The sequence below is a fragment of the Pezoporus wallicus genome, unplaced genomic scaffold, assembly GCF_028554395.1.
Source record: "Pezoporus wallicus isolate ANWC-B61680 ecotype Strahan unplaced genomic scaffold, APGP_CSIRO_Pwel_v1 contig_9591, whole genome shotgun sequence".
In the NCBI taxonomy this organism is placed as follows: Eukaryota; Metazoa; Chordata; class Aves; order Psittaciformes; family Psittacidae; genus Pezoporus; species Pezoporus wallicus.
Window position 1 is genome coordinate 167,580 of NW_026637080.1, and position 21,845 is coordinate 189,424.

General features: G+C 60.8%; 3 protein-coding genes across 9 annotated transcripts in view; all 3 read right to left on the reverse strand.

Moving 5' to 3' along the window:
• Positions 1-274: 274 nt before the first annotated feature.
• On the reverse strand, positions 275-2,027 carry LOC130595971 (gap junction alpha-3 protein-like). The gene has a single exon (XM_057403157.1). It carries the CDS (start codon positions 1,391-1,393, stop codon positions 497-499), a length of 897 nt encoding a protein of 298 aa, XP_057259140.1. The 5' UTR covers positions 1,394-2,027; the 3' UTR covers positions 275-496.
• Positions 2,028-2,178: 151 nt separating this feature from the next.
• Positions 2,179-5,352, reverse strand: GJB1 (gap junction protein beta 1). 2 transcript variants are annotated; one of them, XM_057403158.1, is made up of 3 exons: positions 5,183-5,350; positions 3,818-3,933; positions 2,179-3,188 (listed from the first exon to the last, which is right to left on the reverse strand). In XM_057403158.1, exon 3 carries the CDS (start codon positions 3,174-3,176, stop codon positions 2,340-2,342), a length of 837 nt encoding a protein of 278 aa, XP_057259141.1. In that variant the 5' UTR covers positions 3,177-3,188; positions 3,818-3,933; positions 5,183-5,350; the 3' UTR covers positions 2,179-2,339. The 2 variants fall into 2 exon arrangements, with proteins under 2 accessions (XP_057259141.1, XP_057259142.1); XM_057403159.1 differs by lacking the exon at positions 3,818-3,933 and having other exon boundaries at positions 5,183-5,352.
• A 5,705-nt stretch (positions 5,353-11,057) lies between these two features.
• The window catches only part of NLGN3 (neuroligin 3), a 41,218-nt gene continuing 30,430 nt past the window's right edge, over positions 11,058-21,845 (reverse strand). For all 6 annotated transcript variants that reach the window (XM_057403151.1, XM_057403150.1, XM_057403146.1 and 3 more), the window contains 4 exons: positions 21,569-21,718; positions 19,766-19,951; positions 13,149-13,938; positions 11,058-12,741 (listed from right to left, as the gene is read on the reverse strand). In XM_057403151.1, coding sequence (XP_057259134.1) covers positions 11,904-12,741; positions 13,149-13,938; positions 19,766-19,951; positions 21,569-21,718 — 1,964 coding nt within the window. In that variant the 3' untranslated portion in view covers positions 11,058-11,903. The remainder of the gene's footprint in view (positions 12,742-13,148; positions 13,939-19,765; positions 19,952-21,568; positions 21,719-21,845) is intronic.

Here is a 21,845-nt window from a genome sequence, read left to right on the forward strand (position 1 = left end):
CCAGACAGGGTGGGCACTTCAGGAGAGCGGGGCTAGTGTCCCACTGCTGCTGTGCACCTTGCTCCTGTTCAGCCCTGCCTGCACTTCCTACCTTTTCTGGCCACTGGCATGCTGGCTGCTCGGGTGTGCTGGGATGGCTCCTGACCCTGTACCTGCGTGTACCAGCCCTTGCCCATAGGGCTGCAGTGGCCCTGCCATGGCCATGCAGCCTGTCCCTGGGATGGACCAGCTGGAGAGCGATGCCGTGGTGGCTGTGGGCAGAGCAGGAGGCGAGTGACATGCAGTAGGTGTTTTATTTGCTCCCCCTGGGTTGACAGGCCCCAGCCCAGCCCTGCTCACAGCGCCCCTGCTCCCAGGAGCACAGGCTGTGGCTGAGCCATGTTCACGGAGCCCCTCTCATGCTGGCCGTGGGGTTCATGCCACAAGCCTGGCAAGGCCCACAGACAGAGCCACCACCCATGCACTGCCCATCCCAGAGCATCCTACCAGGCCCTGTTCACACTGCCAAGTCTGCCCCTCGCACCTTCCTGTGGGACCCACTGGCCACCCCTAGCCATGCACCCGCCTTCTTCAGGGGTGCTAGGCTGGGGGGGGTTCTGCCAGGTGCTGCAGGGCTGCTGCTGCCAGGCAGGGTGACGCAGGAGCTGCAGGGCTCTGCAGGACCACCAGGACTGGGCAGGATGCAGGACTTGGGGCCTGGCCCCTTGCAGCACTTGGTGAAACCCAGATGGTAGATCTCCACCATGTTGAGCAGCAAGGACACGCAGGCCACTGCCAGCATGAAGAGGATGAAGATGGTCTTCTCGGTGGGCCGGGAGATGTAGCAGTTGACGGTGTTGGGGCAGGGCCAGCGGCTGCAGGTGTAGAGGGGCTTCAGCTGGAACCCATACAAGGCGTACTGGCCCACAATGAAGCCGACCTCCAAGAGAGCCTTGAAGACAACATTGCAGACATAGGTCCTCAGGATGGCTCCCTGCATGCAGACCTGTCCCCGCGTGTCCCTGGCAGGGAGCTGGGGTTGCCTTGAGCGCTGCCGCCGGGCCCTGCTGATGGGCCATGCCACCGCTTGCTGCTGCGCCTTCTGCTCAAGATGCACCAGGTGCAGGATGTGGCCCAGGTACACGAGGCTGGGGGTGGAGACGAAGATGATCTGCAGGACCCAGAAGTGGAGGTGGGAGATGGGGAAGGTGCTGTCGTAACAGGCGTTCTGGCAGCCAGGCTGCTGTGTGTCACAGGAGAATCCAGAGAGCTCATCACCCCAGACACGCTCAGCGGCAGCCCCAAGCACCAGGATGCGGAAGACGAAGAGGACAGTGAGCCAGACCTTCCCCACCACCGTGGAGTGCTCCTGGGCATTCTCCAGCAGCCGCCCCAGCAGGCTCCAGTCCCCCATGGCACGTGCCGCTGTGCCCTGCAAGACAGCCGCCCTCCAGCCGTGACCACCCTGCAACCCACCGAGCAACCACCCCGTCCGCTGGCTAGGCAGATGTACAGGGACACGACCCAAGGCTGCCCCTGGGCTGTCCTCACCCTACATCCCATGGGACCTCCTAACCTGTCGTGGGGAGGGCAGCAGGAGCAAAGACCTCCGGCAGAGAGCAGCCCAGCCGAGCTGGGAGCACCGTGGGGGCAATGCGGCAAGGGGACCCCTCACCGTTGGCCAGCACGTGGGGCAGAGCCCACTGCTCCCGCGCTGTCGGCTCCCCTCGGCAAGGTGGTGTGGGTGCTGCAAGGCCCCTTCCCGGCTGGTCCCTGGCTCCTCGGTGGGATGCGGATGGGTCTGCCTGGCTCTGCCTGGCTCTTGATAGGTGCAGGGTTATGGGGGCATGAGGGAGCTGTGTGCCCCATTGGTGGCTCTCACAGTGACTGGCAGAGGGAACAGCCACTGCAGAAATATATTACCTCTATTTTTGGTCTGGGCACTTTTCTAAATATATTCGGGGCTGCAGGGGCTGGTGCTGGGGGAGCGTGAGCCCTTGGACACTGCTCAATGCCACCCAGGGGTCACTTGCTCCTTCATGACAGCTGCCAGGGCATCATGGCCATAACCCAACCTGGGCACTGCAGCACCCACAGCCCCGGGGGGCACCCATCTAGGCTAGGGTGCAGGGGCAGGCACCCTACACTGGCACCCAAGCCCCTGGCATGTCCCATCCAGAGCAGAAAGGAGGGAGGCAGTGCCTGAGAAACGAGATTTAATGGCCCCAGATGCCCTCCTGGACATCCAGAAACGCCGGACTGGCACCTGAGGGATGCTGTTCCTCAGGGGCAGGGACAGCACAGGGCCACGGGGCAGCTTTGGGGCAGGGGCAAGGGCTGGGGCCAGCACAGTGCTAGCCCTAGCAGGCAGAGCAGCGATCGCCCTTCTCCGGCAGCCCGGGGTTGCGCCGCAGCATGTCCTTAAGGGAGCCATCCTGCTCCGTCAGCAGCTGGTTGATCTCGTTCTGCTTGTACTCGGAGGAGAGCTTGTGCCCATAGAAGGAGCCCTTCCCTGATGGGTTGGAGTCGTGCTGGCCTCGGCGGGCACAGGCCCTCACCACCAGGTAGACCAGCTCCGCCATGTTGAGGACAATGCAGATGCTGGAGGTGACCAGCATGAAGACGGTGAAGATGGTCTTCTCTGTGGGCCGGGAGATGAAGCAGTCAACGGTGTTGGGGCAGGGGTAAGCCTCGCACTTGACCAGCCGCATCATCTGATAGCCCGGGTAGAGCATGTAGAAGATGTACATAAACACAGCCTCGAAGAGCAGCCTGAAGACCACACTGCAGACGTACGTCCACCACAGAGAACCTGATATGCGCATCTTGTGTTTCTTCACCTCCTCCATGTGCTTGGGATCTGCATGCCCCGTCAGCACCAGCAGCTTCTTTTCTTGATGCTGCTGGTAGGCCACGTGCATGGCCACGAGAAGGGCTGGCGTGGTGACGAGGATGAGCTGCAGGGCCCACAGACGGATATGGGAGATAGGGAAGAAGTGGTCATAGCAGACACTGTTGCAGCCAGGCTGCTGGGTGTTGCAGGTGAAGGCGGACTTCTCATCCCCCCACACGCTCTCTGCTGCCACCACGAGCACCATTATCCGGAAGATGAAGATGACGGAGAGCCAGATGCGCCCGATGGCAGTGGAGTGGCGGTTCACCCCGCTCAGCACTGTGTACAGGCCGGCCCAGTTCATCGTTCCTCACGTCTGCAGGAGCCAGCAGCAAGAGAGTGTTAGGAGTGGGAAGGGCCCCTGGCTGTCCCAGCCCTAGTGGCACAGCTCCAGCAGGAAGCAGTGCACTGCCGCAGCCCTGGGAGGTGGGCAGCAAGATGGACAGACCGCAGTGTGGCTCCCACTGCTGACGCGGCTCAGGGCAGGCAGGACACGGGTTGGTGCCAGCTGCTCCTGCCCTGCCACCCCACACTGCCATAGGGATCCTAACCCACGGCTGCCACAGAGGACGGAGGTGAAGCTCCCACACCTTTGCAGGGATGCCCAGTCCACACCCAGCACTGAGCTCTCTGCTAGCGATGGACCCAAAGACCTGCACAGGCTCCTCTGCACCAGCACCTCCCTGCTCTCGTCTCCCCATTCCCTGCAGCAGTGGGGCCAAGGAACCTCAAGCTGGCAGTTGCAAAGCCATACATTGCCACCCTCCTAGTGCCGTCCCTGCCTGGGGGGCATGGGGTGACCCCACATCCCAAGCACAGACCCCACCACCCTGTTGGGACCACCCACCAGCACTGAGCAGCCCCAGGAGCTGCTTCCCACCCTCAGCACGAGGCTGGGACCTGCCCCCGGCCACCCCTGGTGTGGAGGGTCCCGGCAGCGCATACCTGCCAGTGAGAAAGGGTCCTCGCAAGCTGCCCCCAGTGGCCCCTCTAAGGTCTCATGTCTCCCACCAGAGAGCTCTGCTCCGCCTGCCCTCGTCCCTGTCCGCCACTGCCCTGCACTGGAAGTCATATGCTGCTTTATAAACTATTTACATACAATGAGGCCTTTATCGGCCCCTGAACAACACACTTTAGCATTCAGATCCAACACCCTGACTTCCGCCCACCCTGGCCAAACAAAGTGCCTGTGTGTTGCATTCCCTCCACACAGCCCCACACCCGCTCCCCCCCCCAGCCCTGCACTGGCCATGGTCTCCCCTGACCACTGGCTATGGGGTGCTCATCGCTCTGCCCATCAGGACCTGTGCCACAGGCACCACCGGGCTGGATGGACACCCTGCTACATGCCCACCCTGCAGGGACGGCGCAGGGCATCATGACTGGAGCTGGGGTCTGGCTGCTCCCCAGCATGGTGCTTAGCAGTCTGTGGGGACCTGTGGGGCTGAATGAGCTGGGTACAGCCCCCATGGGTCCCCCATGTTCTTGAGGCTCTGCTACCAGGGGATTGATTCAGCAGTGACAGCTGTGAGGGTGCTGGAACTGCCTGGACCAGGCACGTTCAGGCTGGAATAGAGCGATGCCATGTCCAGCTGTTCCAGCGACCCCTTGCAGTGCTTCTGGAGTCTCCTCCAGAGCTCTCTGATCTTCCAGACTGGGTCAGGCTCTCTTAGAATGAAACAGAATGGTTTGGGTTGGAAGGGACCTTAAAGCTCCTCCAGCTCCAACCCCTGCCACGGGCAGGGACACCTTCCACTGGAGCAGCTTGCTCCAAGCCCCTGTGTCCAACCTGGCCTTGAGCACTGCCACGGATGGGGCAGCCACAGCTTCTCCGGGCACCCTGTGCCAAACCCTCAGCACCCCCACAGGGAAGAGCTTCTCCCTAATGTCTAATCTAAATCTCCCCTCTGTGACACATATCCCTTGGGTTTTGTCCCCAGCTTCAACTGAGGAGCAGCGCATCCAGTAAAATCTACCAGATGGGGACCTGCAGATTGGTGGGGCAACAATGCCACCCCAGTGGTACCTTCACCCCTTATCCCAAGGTGAGAGTGCCTGGAGCTCCAGGAACAGTGGTGGGCAAAGCCCCTCTGGTGGAGCTGAGGGGAGGGCAGTAGGTGCCCTAGCCAAGCTTTGCTCCTTGCTCTATAGTCACCAGAGCTCCAGCATCCCTGGCTCTACCCTCCCCAGACCATGGCCAAGCCCTTTGAGGCCCCCACCCTGGATCCCCCACTGCCCCCCCCCCCCTCCCCCCCAGTCTGGAGGTGAGTGGCCAGCGCCGCAGCTGTGCTGTGCCCCCCAGGCTCTCACCTCAGCGCCAGGACAGGCAAAGCTCTCGGGAGCGCAGTGGCCACAGCCTCCACGCAGCACCCTGGACTTTATACTGCCCCGCGGCGCGTCACCCCCCTCCCAAACAGCCTCGCTGCTTCCAGGACCTGCTCCCTGCCAAGTAAACACCGCCGCTGGGTCCGGCCGGGCTCAGCCGAAGCACCCCACGGGACAGCTTCTGTGCGGGAGGCCCCTCAAGCTCTCAGACCCCCCCGCCGCTATCCCCGCTGTACGTGTCCTCCCTGCCACGTGCCCTGCGAACTCCGCACATGCCCCACGGCGGGGCCCCGCTCTGCACCCGGAGCACCTTGATCTGCTGCCGCAGGCTGCCGGCTGGTCCCCGGGAAGCCACCAACACCCAGATTTAATGTGTAAAAGCGCCGCGGGGAGAAGGCAAACAGCCGGTCAACGATTAACCGGGCTAACGGCCCGCTCCAAGGTCCCGCCGCCCAACACTCTGCGAGGCGCCGGGACGCGGCGACCCTGCCCCGACGTGGGCTGTGGGGACCCCGCACGGAACCCCCGGCACGGAGCTCCCCGGCACGGAGCTCCCCGCACAGACCCCCCGCATGGGGACGGCGGGGTGGCACCGTGGGGCGGTGGGGCGAGGGGAGGTCCCTCCGCAGCGTGGCGGGTGTGTGGGACAGCGGGGGCCGGGGGTGGCCGGGCGGATGCGGAGCGGGTGGGGCCGGCCGGGGCCGCAATCTCGGCCCGCGATAAGCCTCTGGGTGAGTCAGCAGCGCCCGGGGGGAGCGGGAGCGGCTGTAACCGCCGGCACCGCCCTGGACAGCGATCCCGGGGCTCGGGACCCTCTGCGGGACCCGAGGGACCTGCCCGGAGCGGGGTACGGGGGAAGGGATGCGCCTGGGAAGTGACTGGGAGAAGGCAGAGGGGACAGTATGGGCAAGAGGCTAGAGGGGCCAGGGAGGGGACGGGGCATTGGGGAGTCCTGGTGGGGGGGTCAGACTGGTGGGCACTGGGGGGTTTGGCGGGTCTGGTGCAGGAGTCAGGCTTGGGGGGGAGCACTCGGGGTGACGGGAGCCAGGCCGCGGGGTCTGGGGGCAGCGGGGCCGGCGGGCTCGTGGTCGCCACTTGCGCCCGCCGTGGCAGTAGGGGGCGCTGCGGGGCCGGGCCGAGGGACGGCGGGGCCGCGCGCGCCCGAGGGGGCTCAGCGCGTGGGAACGGGCCTGAGAGCACCCTAAAAAGGGGAGAAAACCCCGTGTCAGCGCGAGGCGGGAGCTGCTGCCCCCACTGCTGCCCCCACTGCTGCCCCCCACTGCTACCCCCACTGCTGCCCCCCCACTGCTGCCCCCCACTGCTACCCCCACTGCTGCCCCCCACTGCTACCCCCACTGCTGCGCCCTCACTGCTACCCCCACTGCTACCCCCACTGCTGCGCCCTCACTGCTACCCCCACTGCTACCCCCACTGCTGCCCCCCACTGCTACCCCCACTGCTGCGCCCTCACTGCTACCCCCACTGCTACCCCCCACTGCTGCCCCCCACTGCTACCCCCACTGCTGCCCCCCCACTGCTACCCCCCACTGCTGCCCCCACACTGCTACCCCCACTGCTGCCCCCACACTGCTACCCCCCACTGCTGCCCCCCACTGCTACCCCCACTGCTGCCCCCACACTGCTACCCCCACTGCTGCCCCCACACTGCTACCCCCCACTGCTGCCCCCCACTGCTACCCCCACTGCTACCCCCACTGCTGCGCCCTCACTGCTACCCCCACTGCTACCCCCCACTGCTGCCCCCCCACTGCTACCCCCACTGCTGCCCCCCCACTGCTACCCCCACTGCTGCCCCCCCACTGCTACCCCCACTGCTACCCCCACTGCTGCCCCCCCACTGCTACCCCCACTGCTGCCCCCCCACTGCTACCCCCACTGCTGCCCCCACACTGCTACCCCCACTGCTGCCCCCACACTGCTACCCCCACTGCTGCCCCCACACTGCTGCCTGCCCACTGCTGCCCGCTGCCCCCCCCCCCACTGCTGCCCGCTGTCTGCCTGCTGCTGCCCACCCGCTGTCGTCACCGGGAGGTTATGGGAGGACCAGAAGCGCCGGAGATGGGCGGAAGCGGGCAGTACCCTCCCCTGCCTGGGGCGGCCGCTGACCTCCGGGCCCGGTCTCCGGCACTGGCACCCGTTAGCAAAGCGCTTGTGCAAAAGCCGCCGGTCAAGGGCGGGCTGTACGATGCCTGGAGCTGAAGCTGCCTCCAGTGAGCGGAAAACTGCCCCACCTGTGCCCATAGGGGCCAGTAACGGGCTCTTTGTTAATGACGTTAATTGCGAAGTTAATTGGGTATCTGAAGTTCTGAAGTTGCAAGTGAAGAGCTCGAGGATGTGGGCACATCGCATGCAGACAAGCTGATGAGATGGGCAGGGCTGGGCCAACATCTGGATGGTGGGACCAGAGTGATGCGGCTAATGGCACCTTGCTAGGGAGAGACCTCAGAGCCCAGCAGCCTGCGAGGAAACCCAGCTCCAACCGCTGCTGAAACATCCCCACTGCCAGGAGGCAATGGATGCTGCAGAGCAGGCTCTCAGAACTCCCTTGCTCCTGCTGTCCTGCCCAGGGCAGGGGTGGCCCCAAGCATGGCTCAGCCTGGATGGCTGTGGATGGTGGATGGTGTGTGTGTATGGGTGTGGATGGTGTAGGGGCCACCAGGCATCTAGGCTTGAGCTGATGGCAGGACAGGAGTCTCTGGATCAACGCTGCTGTCCTCAGAGAGACAAACCCCCTGGTTTGAGTTTTACCTCTACTTGGGAAGGGCATTGGCAGCAGGTGAGCACAGAAATCCTTTGTGCCACTGCAGCATGGAGCAGAGTGGGTTGCAGCACATGGTGTAACAGCTTGTCCTGCCACTGGTAGGTCTGCTGTCCTGGGTGCATCAGGGACCAGGACACTGTCCCAGTGATGCTGCTGTGCAGAGCAGCATCCCTGCCCTCCTGCTGGCTGTGGCTCCTGGAGCAGGAAAGAGCCATGCACAGTTCACTCATCCCCTCCCCATGCCAGGGACACCTTTGTGGTAGTTTCCTCATGTTTCTCTTTGACAGCAGCCCTGAAGATCATAGAATGGTTTGGGTTGGAAGGGACCTTAAAACTCATCCAGTTCCAACCCCTGCCACAGGCACGGGCACCTTCCACTAAAGTAGGTTGCTCCAAGCCCCTTCCAACTTGTCCTTGAACACTGCCATGGATGAGGCAGCCACAGCTTCTCTGGGCAATGTCCTCTGAAGCTGAGGATGTCCCACAGTCATCACAGAGATGTTAGCGGCATGTACCCTCTGGGACACAGTGTCCCCTGGGCTTTGTCAGGTCTCAAAAAAAACGCTGCTAATGGTCAAGGACACCCTGGACAGATGGCAGGCTCAGGAGTTTTGCAAAGACAGTAGCGTAATAGCAACGTGTCATCTGTCACCAGATTACCCTTGGGGTTCTAGCTGGGGTGGCCGTGCTGGAACATAGGGACAGCAGGCAGCTAGGGCTGTGCAAGGATGAGAAAGGAGGACAGAACAGCAGGGCAAGCCCCTGTTGTGGGGCAGGGAGGCATCTCCCCTTCAAAAGGGCACTAGGCACCACAGTGTAGGCAGCTGGCGATGCCAACATCACCTGGATGGGCCACTGGCCACCAGGCAGGGCTGGGAACATGGCAAGGGAGCTGTTGTTGGAGCTTTGCTGTGGAGCATCAGTATTTCTATGGAAACCTGACCCTGTGGCCTGATGTGAGTTTTTCACCTTGGTTTCTCTCCCAGCTGGTCATTAGCCAGGGGCACTTGGTGGCTGCAGTGGAGGGCACTGGGATGGCAGCCATGGGGCTGCCAGGTGGTTTGGATCAGAGCAGCCAGCAGTTGGGGCAGCACTGGAAGGGGCTTCAGGTCTGGATTCAGATGAGCAGCTCCCCTTTGCCCAGAGAGATGAGCCTGCAGGGAGCAGTTCTGTCTGTTGGCATGGAAAAGACCAGGGGAAAGCAGCCCAAGCACTGGGCAGGAGTCCCATCTGCACATCACAGCCCCATCACAGCTCGGCTCTGTGGCTACTGCACCGCAGTGTCCCTGCCCTTGGTGGCACAGCACAGCATGGCATGTCACCCGGCCCAACACTGGCACCTTCCCCAACCTCTCCATGTGCCCCATGGTGAGGGGTCCACCACCATCTCTGGCTGGTGCTCCCAGGCCATGCCCATGCTGCGGGCCGTGTGCTGCTGTTCCAGAGCATAGGGCACAGGGTGGCAGGGGCTGCAGGCCCCCTGCATTGGGCAGCACTGGGGGATCTGGCACAGGGGCTGGAGGACAGTGATGAGTGGGGTGACATGCCAGTGGCACTGTAGCTGCAGTGGGCCCCTGGGACAGCAGGGCAGAGCCCTCCATGCAGCTCCCCCCCCACCGTCCCTTGCCTGCCACCTGCCCCCTGCCCCTCTGGCTTGGGGCTCAGCCCTGGTTCTGCTGCCTGCATGCTGCCTGCAGGCAATTCAGGCCCCCATGCCTGGTTTCCATGGCAACTCCAGTTGAAATTACATTAAAAAGAAATGAAACCAGCAGCTTTTCTGTTTGGCAAGCAGGGGGAAGGGAGCTGGGTTGGGAAAAATGGTGGGGTAGGGGAAGATGAGATCCCACATGGTTGTGGTGGGACAGCAGGGCTGGTGGCATGAGGGGACCCCCCCCCACTGCAGCACCTGGGTCCCACAGTGCTGGTTTGCATGTGTGCTGTGCTGGGGTGATCCCAGGATCCTCCTGCTGCACCCACAGTGTGGGTGCCACAGACATGGGGACTGCCCAGACCCCCTGCCAGCAGGCACAGCCACGGCCCCCACCCAGCCTGGGAGCGCCCAGCCCCTGCACACTCCAAGAAGACGTTAAGACACACTACTATTAAAAATATCACTTCTGTTTTATTTGGACTTTGTTACTTTGCGCGGGTGACAGGGTATAAATACATTCTCCAATGAGGATCCTCAGCCCTGCCCGGGGCCGTGGGAGGGCGCAGGGCCAGGGTGTGCTGGCCGCAGGTCGTAGGGCCAGCCGGCACCGGTGCGTCACGGCCGCCAGCTCTGGCAGCGTCTGCCAGCCGGACCGACTGCACAGGGACGAGTTATGGTGTCCCCACAGGACCCGATCCTTCCTCATGCCTCCCCAGGCCCTGCCCTGGGGGCCAGTGCCCACCATGGGGGGAGCTGAGACTGAGCTGTCCCATGTGGGCTCCCACACCCAGATGCACCAAAACCTTGAGCGCTGCCACCCGCAGCTGCCTGCGGTTCCATGGCCACCACCAGCCCAGCGGGTGTCCCAGCCCCATCACCCCCAGTTGCCCGCTCAAGCAGCCCTGCTGTAAACCAGCTGCATGCCCCTGATGCCAGAGCTGCGGTCACCCCACGATGGGGGGAAGGCCCCAGCCGAAGCAAGGTGGGCGGCAGAGTAGCTGTAGGTGAACAGCTTCACCCTAACCCTGCCAGTGCCCCCAGTGCTGCACACCATGCCGCAAGCTGCAAACCACTGGCGGGCAGGGAGGGCACAGCTGCCTGCGGGCAGTGGTGAAGAGACCTGGGATGCTCCCAGGGGAGCAGGGTAGGCTGGGGACCACTGGGACATGGTGCTGAGGGTCTGCCCTGGTTTCCGGGGTGCAGGCAGATGGTACTCACAGCAGTTGATGCCCCTGTGGGGTGGTGGGTGGCAGAGGCTGTGGTGGCAGCAGGGAGTCCAGCCCATGGGGTTGGCTGTTTGGCTGAGACACGCGGGCACGGGCGACAGAGGAGGGAGAATATCAAAAATACAAAAGAGGGCAGGAGGCAGCACCCTGCCTCGTGCCCGCAGGGGCCGTGGGGCGCCAGCACCGTGTGCACAAGCTGGCTTCCAACTGGCTTTTTATTTTGTATCAAGAACACTTGGTTTTAAAATCTTTACAAAGGACAAAACGCGGCGACTCCGTTAGTTGTGTAAAGAACTAAAGATCTGCTTAAAAAACGTCTCTGCAAAGAGAAACAACTGACACAAAAGAGATTCTCTGCAGCGCAAAGAGGGGTGGATGTGCCAAGTCTCCAGCCAGGGGCTCTGCGCCCAGGGTCCCCAGCCCCCGGCACTGGCCCCAGCGCCTGCACCCAGCACGAGGCCAGGTCTCTGGCCCCTGCCTGCTCCCTCTGCCTGTAGCACCATGGCCCACGGCTGCTTCCCAACACAGGGAAGGAGCCGATTCCAGGGCACTGGGGATGCCAAGCTGCCCAAGGATGCTGCGCACCAGTTGATGGGATGCCCAGCCCCACTCCTCGCTCCTCATCCATCCAGAGGTGCTCAGCAGGCAGAGCGCTGGAGATGTGATCGCCCTGGGGGAGGCACAGCCCTGGTGCAGGGAGCCCCGCGGCTGCAGCCAGCGGCGGGGTCCCCTCCTGCCTGCCTGTGCCAGGGCATGGGCGCAGGGGCGGCGCTGTGTCCCCCCTGCATCCCAGCAGCGCCCCCAGGCGACCCATGGGGGAGCAGGGAGAGTCAAAGCACTTCTCGAGAGTTAGATAGGAGCGAAAGAAAGCGCTGGGGGGGAGCGGGCCCCGGCCGCGCTGGCACCCCGCAGGCCTCCGGCTGCAGAGCCGCACCGTCCACGGCACTGCCTCTCCGCCCGGGGAGCTCCGCTGGCCCCGGCAGTCCCTCTGCCAGTGTCTGTGCGTGCATGTGCGTGCGTGCATGCGTGTGCGCAGGTGGCGGGCGGCTATACCCGCGTGGTGGAGTGTGAGTGCGGGAGCCCCGTGCTGTTGAAGCCGGCGGTGAAGGTGTTGTAGGGGTGCAGGGTCTGCAGCCCCACCAGCGAGTTGGGGATCATAGTGATGGTGTTGGGGGTCATGAGCGGGATGTCATCTGGAGAGCGGCGCAGGGTGAGGGTGTAGTCGGGCAGAGCAGCCAGGCGCAGGGCATCGTGAGGCGGCACAGCCTCGCACTCGTGGTGGCCCTGGCTCACCTGCAAGGACGGCATCTCCTCGTCCGGCGCATGGGCCATGTCGTTGGCGGCGCCACGCTGGGGGCTGGGCTGCCGGTGCGTGTCCTGCCGGCGCTTGTCCTTGCGGTAGTAGAGGGCGGCAAAGGCCAGCACGTTGAGGAAGAGAAGGGAGGCGCCCACGGCGATGGTGACGCTCAGCTCCGTGGAGTAGTCACGCGGGCTCTCGAGCAGGGTGCCTGCCTCTCGCTCTGGGCTCCACTTCTCCTTCCCGTTGTCACTGTTGTAGGCAGGTGAGATGGCAGGGCGCTTGGTGGTCCAGATCTTGCCATTGGGACGGCGGGTGATGTGGGAGTTCTGCGTGGTGTCAGGGGGTGGCACTTTGGTGGTGGTGGAGGTGTAGTGGAACATATCGTGCAGGTTGTACAGGTGGGGGACGAGGTGCTTCCAGAAAGCCACCTTGGTGGCACGGTAGTGGTCACGTACCCGTGGCTTCAGCCCGATGTGCAGGTACAGCTGGTCACGGGGGTTGTACTTGGACCAGGCCACCTCCTCAAACCGATTGGCCTTGGTGTGGATGAACTTGGTGTCCTGGGGGACGGGCTTGTTGGGGTCCCTGCAAAACACAGGCAAAACAGAGCTAGCACTGGGAAAAACAGAGATGAGGAAGGAGAGCTGGACACAGAAATGGAAGCTGTGGGAACCTTTGCCAGTGGTGGCAGAGGGGGGGATGGTGAAAGGTCCTGCATAGCTGGGCAGCACTCCAATCCCGATCAAGTCTCATGCACAACGACCAATGGCCAACCAACCTCCCCACCCTGTGCTTGGGGGGGTTCCTGTTCCAGGGCCTAGCCTACGCTCAGCTTTTCTTTGTGCCCTGACCCCACTGGAGGTGAAGCACACAAACCTCTGGGCACAGGGGCTTCAGTGCTCCACACCAGGCAGGACCCCCCCCGAACAGCTCCAAAGGGTGCAGCTTCAGTAAGTGCAGATCCCCCAGGCGCAGCACCCGTCCCCACTCACCCTGTCTTGGCAAAGTTGGTCCAGTAGGTCATCACCACAGCGCTGAGCATGATGTCGTTCTTGGAGAAGTTGCAGGGAAAGAGATCTGTGGGGCCAATCATGGGGATCCCGAACACGTAAGGCACCTCATCCCCGTGGGCTGCGTCAGACCACGCAGGCTTCATCAGGCTCTGGCAGTGGTGATAGAAGGCGTAGAAGTAGGTGGGGGAGCCATAGCGGGCATGCAGGTCGGCAGTCACCACCGATGGCTCTACCCACTGGTGGTCAGTGAAGAGGGCCACCAGAGTCTTGCGACGTGTCTCAGGGTTGTCCCTGTCGGCCCAGTCTGTGTACATGAACTTGATGGTCTCCCGTAAGGTGTCCTTGCCCTCAGGGTAGCCATACAAGTTGTCTACAAAGTTGGAGACTGAATAGTCAAAATCACTGCCCGAGACACCATCCTCAGGGTCCACCACACCCTCCACGAACTTCAGGCCCTCCCCTTGGTTGACCCCCAGCATGATATCATAGTTGAGGAACTCGCCCTGCTCCATCAGGATCTCTGGGTCATCTGGGATCACATCCCCATCAATGACAGGCCCAAAGGCCACGTGGTAGCGAGCTGGCTGGATGTCTTGCTCCACCAGCTCCTTGGCACTCTTCTGCCGCAGGCAGTCCACCATGTCCACTGTGTCCAGCACGTTGCAACCCACCTTGTCAGCCAGCATGCTGGTGTACTTCACGGGCTGGTAGTTCACTGCCCAGCTGGAGAGTGCGGAGCCGCTCTGGATGATGGCTCTCTGGAAGAGACCTGGAAGACAGGCAAGGGGCAGAGGAAGCTCACAGTGCCGTTCCAACACCCCAGCGCTGCAGTGTGGGATGCAGCATAGGGAAGACATTGATGCCCTTGGACCCCTGCAAGGAGCCAGCGCTCCAGCCCATACCTGGCCCTGACCCGCCCTGTGCTGCCTTCTGAGGCAGGCTCGCACAGAGGGTCAGCTCAGGGCCACTGAGTGGCTGGGTGATGACTGGGCATGCAGCAGGTTCTCTTGGCAGCAACCAAGCACTGCTGTGCCTGGCACCCCTCTGCTGTGGGGAGGAGCGGGGCCATGGCTACATCACAGCCTGGCCCCACTGAGCAGCTCATGCTGTCCAGCCACCCCAGGGTGTCCTGAGCCCCGAGGGCATGTGCACTCAGAGCATCCTCCAGCCCAGGGTGGCCTCATGGAGCAGCGTGGCTGCAGGCGGGCAGCAGCGGGAGAGTTAATGCCTGCTTGGGGACAATTAACCCTGCATGTTCCACCCTACTGCTTTGTCAGGGTCCCCCTCACCCCCCTCCCTGCCGCTTCCTGCCCAGCTGGGGCTGCTCGGTGCCAATCCGGCCCTGCAGAAGCACGCTGCCAGTTGCACAAAGAGGGCCTTTCTGCCACCGGGAACACGGAGGGAGTGGACTTTCGCCCTGGAAAACGGGGCCACAAAGGCCCTGGCCCAGGCGGAGGAATGTGTGGCTACGCTCCAACCCCATGTCAATGGCGCTTGTGCTAGGAATACAAAGGGCGGTGAGGAAGTGGAGCCTCCGGGGCCATGAAAGGCAGCCAGGCTTGGGGTGCACCCTGGGGTCCCTGCTTCTGGGCCAGCCCTCTCTGGCACCCTGGGTGCTGCCTGCACCCTTGTCAGACCCTGACACTAGCTTGTCATGAGGGACTGTCTCAGGTGGTCCCTGAAAGCTGCTGGCGCAGCAGGATGGTGGCTGTGAGGCTGCCCCTGGCCCCCTGAATCATGGAGTGCCTGCATGAAACTCCCCGTGCAGCCAAGGCCATGTCACCCTGCAGGGGAAAGCATGCACCTTCCTCCAGCAGAAGTGTTTGGAGGCTCCTGGCTCCCAGCCACCATGCCCATAGCTCTTGTCTGTACGCACAGTCCTTGCTCTGCCAAGTACCTGATATACAGTCCCATGCACTGGGATAAAGGGAAGTCACAAGCTCTGTTTGTCACCTCCTGCTGCCCTAGAAAGCTGTAACCAGCCCACAGGCTGGAGACTGGCCATGGGCTTGCTTGCTTTGCAGCATCACCCACGTGCCAAAGGGCTAGGATGGAGGTTTCCTGTCTCTCAGGAGATGCTGTCCCAGCAACAGCTATCACTCCCTGCCAGCAGCATCACTTCCCAGATGGACCCACCCGACTGGGCTGTGGCGCTGCTCACCCCTGTCTGCCGAAGCACAGGCAGCTGGTGTCACCAACTGGCTGTGTCCCTCATGGAGTCCCTTTGCTGTGTCTCAGCATGGCCATGTCCTGATCCAGGAGGACCCAGGAGTCTGTGAGAGCCCAGTCCTGCCGTGCCCTCCTGCTCCATGCCAGCACCCTACTGAAGCCCAATAAGCATCCCAGGGAGGCATCGCCACCCTGCAGCTCACACCAGAGCTCTCCAGCCTGCTGGGGCCCAGGCAGGAAGATGCAGCTCTGTCTTCCCTGTCTGTTCCCCTCCAAGCTGAGGGTCCCAACGCATCCCAGGTCCTGCAGAGCTGGCTGCCACAGCAGAGTGGAGCCAAACAGTGGGCCCAGGGCTGTGCCAAGTGGTGCCTCGTGCTGCAGACTGCCACCAGCTCTTGACTTCCCCTTTGCTTTGCACAGGAGCTGAGACTAGAAACACCTCTGGGGTTGTCTGCACCAAGCCCCACTCCAAGCAGGATGCTGGGTGCCTTGTCCAGTTGAGGATGGATTACACACAGAGCTGGCAGTGAAGGGCACCAGCCCCCACAGAGCAGGAGATGGGGCAAAGGAAGTATAAGAGGTTTGCACAGCAGTGACTGCTCTTGACCCAGCATGGCCTGGGGAGAGAAGCAGCACTTCGGTGAGGAACCAACCCACCTACATGGGCTGAGGCTGGCAGGGAAGCCATGGGTGTCCCTGGCAGCCAGACACAGCATGTGCTGCAACAGCCTCCAGCATCTGCCTCTTGTAGCACCTGGCAGAGCAGGCACAAATTAGCAGCTTCATTAATAGCTCTTGATCAAAATGAGTTTTATTTTGATGCAATAAAAACAAATCTGCTTGGTCTTCATGGTGCATCTCAGCGCAGTTTCCCTAACCTGCTCCAGTGCCAGCTGCCCTGTCCCTGGGAGGATGGGTGCTCTGCAGCAGAGCTTTTTTGAGGTCATTTCATGGCCTTTTGCTTTGATGAAACACTGCAGCACTGAGCGCTCCCTTCCTGCCTCACAGCATTTACAGCTGGCAGCAGCTCCCCTGCCACAGCAGTGAGGGTGCCAGGCACCCAGCGCCACTGTGATGCCCGGGGGACCACACCACAGGCACTGGGCCTGGATGGGGCAGCAAAGGACATGGCAGGCAGATGCAGTGTTTAGTGGCAGAAAGCCTAATGTCACTTGAGAAGCGCTACACTGGCACAATGGTATTTTTCATGGCTGGAAAGTCGGGGAGCAGCCCCCTCCATCCCCAGCCTCTCTCCATGATGCTTCCTCCAACCCAGGCTACCTATGCAGCGAAGCACACAGACCTGCTTCCTAAGAGGTGTCACCATCTGGCCATGAAAACTGGTCTACAACCTTAGCGGCATTCTGGCTTCTGGGTGCCCTGCCAGAAGCAGGGCAAGGCAAGAACCCAGTCCCAGATAGGAGACTCCTGGACCGAAAGCACATCCCTGCAATCTCTGCCTGCCTCCAGGCACTCCTGTGATGGAGAGGAGCACTCTAAGAAGTACTATGAATGCATTACACCTGGCATCCCCTCCCTGGCCTTTCACACTCCGCATGAGCAAAGAAAACCCTTTCTCCTATGTTGGCCATGCGGTAAGGGGCTGAAGCACCTCCCATATAAAGACAGGCTGAGAACACTGGCATTATTCAGCCTGGAGAAGAGAAGCTACGTGGAGACCTCAAAGCAGCTTCCAGTGTCTGAAGAGGGCTACATGAACGCAGGAGAGGAGCTCTTCATTAGGGACTGTAATGATAGGACAAGGGGTGAGGGGTTCAAACTGAAACAGGGTAAATTCAGTCTAGATATAAGGAAGAAGCTCTTCCCTGTGAGGGTGCTGAGGCGCTGGCACAGGGTGCCCAGAGAAGCTGTGGTTGCCCCATCCCTGGCAGTGTTCAAGGCCAGGTTGGACACAGGGGCTTGGAGCAAGCTGCTCTAGTGGAAGGTGTCCCTGCCCGTGGCAGGGGTTGGAACTGGAGGAGCTTTAAGGTCCTTTCCAACCCAAACCATTCTATGATTCTTTCTGCAGGAGCTTTCAGCCTGTGAAATACTCCCCTCCCCTGTGCCCACTCAGCCCAGAGTGACAGCACAAGGGTAGGAGGACACACAGAGCTCCAGATATCCACAGGGGTGGCACAGGCCCCTGCAGCTGCAGTGCATTCCCTGCCCTGCCCGCTGCTCACAAATCTGCAAAGATCTACTTGTGCTCCTTTCCTACACACTACTCAACATCTAACACAAGTAAAACATCCTCTGGTTTTATCTGTCAGAAGCATCTCCTCCTGTGTGCTAAAGAGCTGCTGCCTGCCCAGTGCAGCTTTCAGTAGCTGAGAATCCTAGCCCAGAAGCCCCCAAAGCAGTGAGGTCCTGCCCTGCTCTGGCACTGCGATGTCGTCAGTGGCTCTGTAGGTATAACTCACATTTTCCTGAAGCTTACTGTAGTCTAATACCCATTAATATTTCCCCAAGCCAACAGCCCCAGGAGCATCCTGCTCAGGAGCTGGCACAGGGGAGCAGGATGATGGAGAGGGTCACTTCAGGCACTGGGTGTTCCTGCAGGAGTACAGACAGAGCACAAGCGTTCTGAGCACACTGCAGCAGCAGGGAAAGGGGCTCACCCAGAACAGACGTGTCCTGAGCAGGCAACACAGCTCCATATGTGCTTTCAGCTTTGGGAAGCAGCTGCCCACCAGGTCCAGACGTGCCTCTGTCGTCAGGTCTGTGGGGCAGAGCATCCCCCAGAGCTCTGATCCTTGGGGAGCCAAGGGTTGCCCAGCAGTGGGAGCAGCCACCCTGAGAGCAGGAGCATTGCACAGGGTGAGTTAGTGCTGGCTGTGTCCTGGCCCCAGCACAGAGGGAGCATGGAACCTGGTGGGTTATCCCATGCTTGGGATACCCCCCACGCAGACAGCTCTGGAGCCCCTCTGCATTCTCTGATCCCCTGAGCCATGGCAGCATGTCTCAGCCTCTCCAGTTCCCTGGCCTATCCAAGGAGAGGCTGGCAGCTGGCTGTGACCACTGGGCACCCTGATGGGCAGCAGGGATGTGCTCCTGGGGAAGGGTCATCAGTGGGAAGCAGAGCCCAGCGCAGCAGTGGGGCTGTGCATGGGGGTGGGCAAACAGTGTGCTGTAATCAGGCAAGTTTAACCAAAAAGAGCAGCTGGATAAAACTGGGAGAGGTGTTTTGGGCTTGTCTTTGACTCCACGGTGCACCGGCATCCTACGAGCTCTGTGTCAGGTCTGGGCTCAGCAGGATGCTGCCCTTCATTCCCTATCATGAGCACAGGCTCTGCCACCTCTTACCACAGCTAACACCAGCAGCACCCGCAAACCTCCACATCAAGTACTGCCAGGCCGACCATGATGCTGGTGCTGGTGCAGTCACCTTTGCAGCAGCCTGGTCTGAGATCATTCCTGCTTTCAGTACTGGGGCAGTCCATCAACGGCTCCCTGGGCCAGAGGAAGGCTTTGCAAGCAGCCTGGCCAGTGCTAGACTCCTCCCATAAACCCTCCACCATGTCACCAGCACTGCTGGAGGTCTCCATTCCTGTGTGGTTCCCAGGCTCTTGAGCTGGACTGCAGCTCTTTCCAACAGCTTCAAGTGCAATTGTGTGTGTCTCTGAGGTGCAAACTCATGCCCGTATCCGTTGCCCTTATGCATAATCTTCTCCCTTGCACTATGCTTGGAGGCACAGCACTGGAAGAGGGGTGCACCCTCATACAAAGCCCTGTGACCAACACCCTGGCAGGCTGGTTACCTGTGGACCAGTTCAGGCTTTGTGCCTGCATTTCCTTTAGGACATTTACTGAGAACACCTCTACTGCCATGGTTAATTTTTTTCCTAGTGTTCAATATAAATATCTTTGTGGGTGGTTTACATGCATTTGCTCTTATGCCAACACAGTCTTCTAGCATAAGGAATTCATTTCTTTATCTAGAGTAAACACTCCGCTATATTTACAGATATCAACCATATCACTTCCACTGTGTTTCCACAGCTCGCCCAATCTCACAAGATGGGGTGCTCCCTCCCTCTCCAGGCTCAGGTCCGGCTTCCCCTCTATTCCAGTATGAATGCATTTCCAAGCACTGCAATCTGTGCTCTCAGTGCCCTGCAAGATGTCTGGCACCCCCTCCACACCTGCACATGGGCAAGGAGCTGCAGGAGGGGTCCCCACCTCTCCCCACACCCAGGTGCTCGACCTGGGCTGCAGCCCCATGTGCTGGGAGCACCAGCTCCATCCCTGGCTCCCATGTGCTCTGCTGCTGGCCTCTCCCTGCCCATGATGAGAAGGTTTTGCTTCCCAGTCCTGGGTTCCACTCTCACCAGTGACCAGTTAAACCGCAGCCCTGACTCGGCTGTGGTGGCTGCTGGTACCAGCTTAGATCAGCAGCTGCAGCATCCTCAGGCACAGCTGGCACCTACCTTCAGAGTGGTGGGAGAGGGTGAGCAGGCTGACACAGGAGGCACCGATTCCGGACCCGAAGACGGTGATGCGCAAGGGATCTCCCCCAAAGAAGGCGATGTTCTCACTGACCCAGCGCAGCGCCTGTATCTGGTCCAGCAGCCCGTAATTGCCCTTGGCAGCCTGGTCTCCTGTGCTCAGGAACCCTGTGAGCCAAGGGGAGCCTGGTTAGGGATGAGGAAGCAGGGGGTATCCTGACCTCCCACCTCCCTTCCCCGGGCCTAGAGGAGCTTCTACAGGACCCTGTCCTACCACAGCACGAGACCCCACTACCAAGAAAGTCCTGTGAGCTCTAAGCTGGGGAAGGGACATCACTGAGCTCCAGCCACCCTCTGTGCAGCACAGAGGGGTGAAGGGCTGTGAGTGATGGGCATGAAGCCTCGTCCTAGCCTTGCCCCACCAGTTGTGCTAATAACAGGTCAAGACACCTCATGCATGCTCCAAGGAAAGACGAGAAAGCAGTGGTGGCTGCAGGCAGGCTGAGTGTGGGCACAGCCAATGCTTTCCATGGACTAGCAATGCAAACTAGCATTTGCTCTATAAATGTAAAGAGGTGGGCTGGGCAGAGGGGAACCCACTGCAGCTTAAAATACAATGTCTCACAGTGAGGAAGATGCTGAGAAATGCTTTCAATAGCAAAGGCAACACCCAAGATAAGCTATCAGTGTTTCATTTGCTTTGACTCAAAGAAGGAAGCCAAAACCATGGTGCTGAGGTAAAATCCAGCCAGGTAACCCTGGCAGGCAGGGAGCGGCACTGATGCTGCTGCTCCAGCACTGGAAGTGCTCTGGCCGGGCACACTGCACCACCTCAATGGAGATGATAACGACACCATTAAAGTCTTATTTAATACTGTGACATATGTCTCTTAAATTTGCACCTATCTGTCTTAAGAGTGTTGACTTTAAGTACTGAAACATCTTGAATAGGCTTGTTTTTACTGGAAAGCCTGTTTTAACTGCCATCTTCCCCAGGAGACTATAGGGCCTGGAGGCTGTCAGGGAGATGTGCTGCTATGGGTACTGGTCAGGAGCCCAGCCGTGCCACATTGGATGGCTTGGGAAAGAGCTGGCCCTGCAGCAGTTTGACTGAGGAGTTCTCCTCAAACCTCCGCACCCCTTGTTCTACCTGCTGCTAAGGGAGGCAGCAGTGATGCTCCAGGCAGATCTCATGTCCCAGGTCATGGGGGGTTCTGCTGCAGCAGACAGAGGATAGCACTGCCTTTTGACCCTGTGCCCCATTTCACCTCCTTAGGTCACCAGGGCTCATGAAATCAGAACTGCTACCCTTTTCTATACGGCACCCGACACCTTTCTGTGACCCCTTCTGCAGAGAGCCAGGACACAGTGGGGGGCTGCAGCGGTCCCAGTAGCTCACCTGGCTTGGGGACAGCCTGTGCCTGGGGAGGGAGAGCTGCTGGGTCCCCAGGGGCAGCCAGGCCGTACCACTGACAGCTCACTGCTCTGATCCCTCTTAGGAAGAGATGCTGGGTAAGCACGTTTATTATTTATATAACTGCAGACCAATATTTGCTTTCAGCTGAGCCAGGTTGTGTAAATGCGCCTGGAGGGGGCCAGTGCCAGGAACCAGACCCCACTGCACCCCAGTGTCCAGGGCAGAGGGTGGGAGCAGCCTGTCACAGTGCAGCTCCCATCCTGTTGGGTCCCATTCCTCCCACCACCCCCTTCCCATCTGGCTCTGCACCCACCAGCTGTGGGTGCTGGTCCCACTGCCCTGCTGCGCCCACGCTGGCCAGCCCATACCAAGCACTCCAACGCGGTAGTTCAGGGTGATGACAATCACGTTCCCGTAGCTGGCCAGGACGCTGCCATCTATCATGTTCCCTGTGCCCTCCATGTATGAGCCACCGTGGATATAAACCATCACCGGCTTGGCCCCGCTGTCCCGGATGTCTGGAAGGAGAGGTGGTTAAACACAGGACCCTTCTGATGGCTGCAGTACCCTGCCCCACAGGCAGACCAAGGACGAGGGCAATGCCAGCTGCCAGGACTGGGGACAGGGCCTTAGAAACCAAACCCA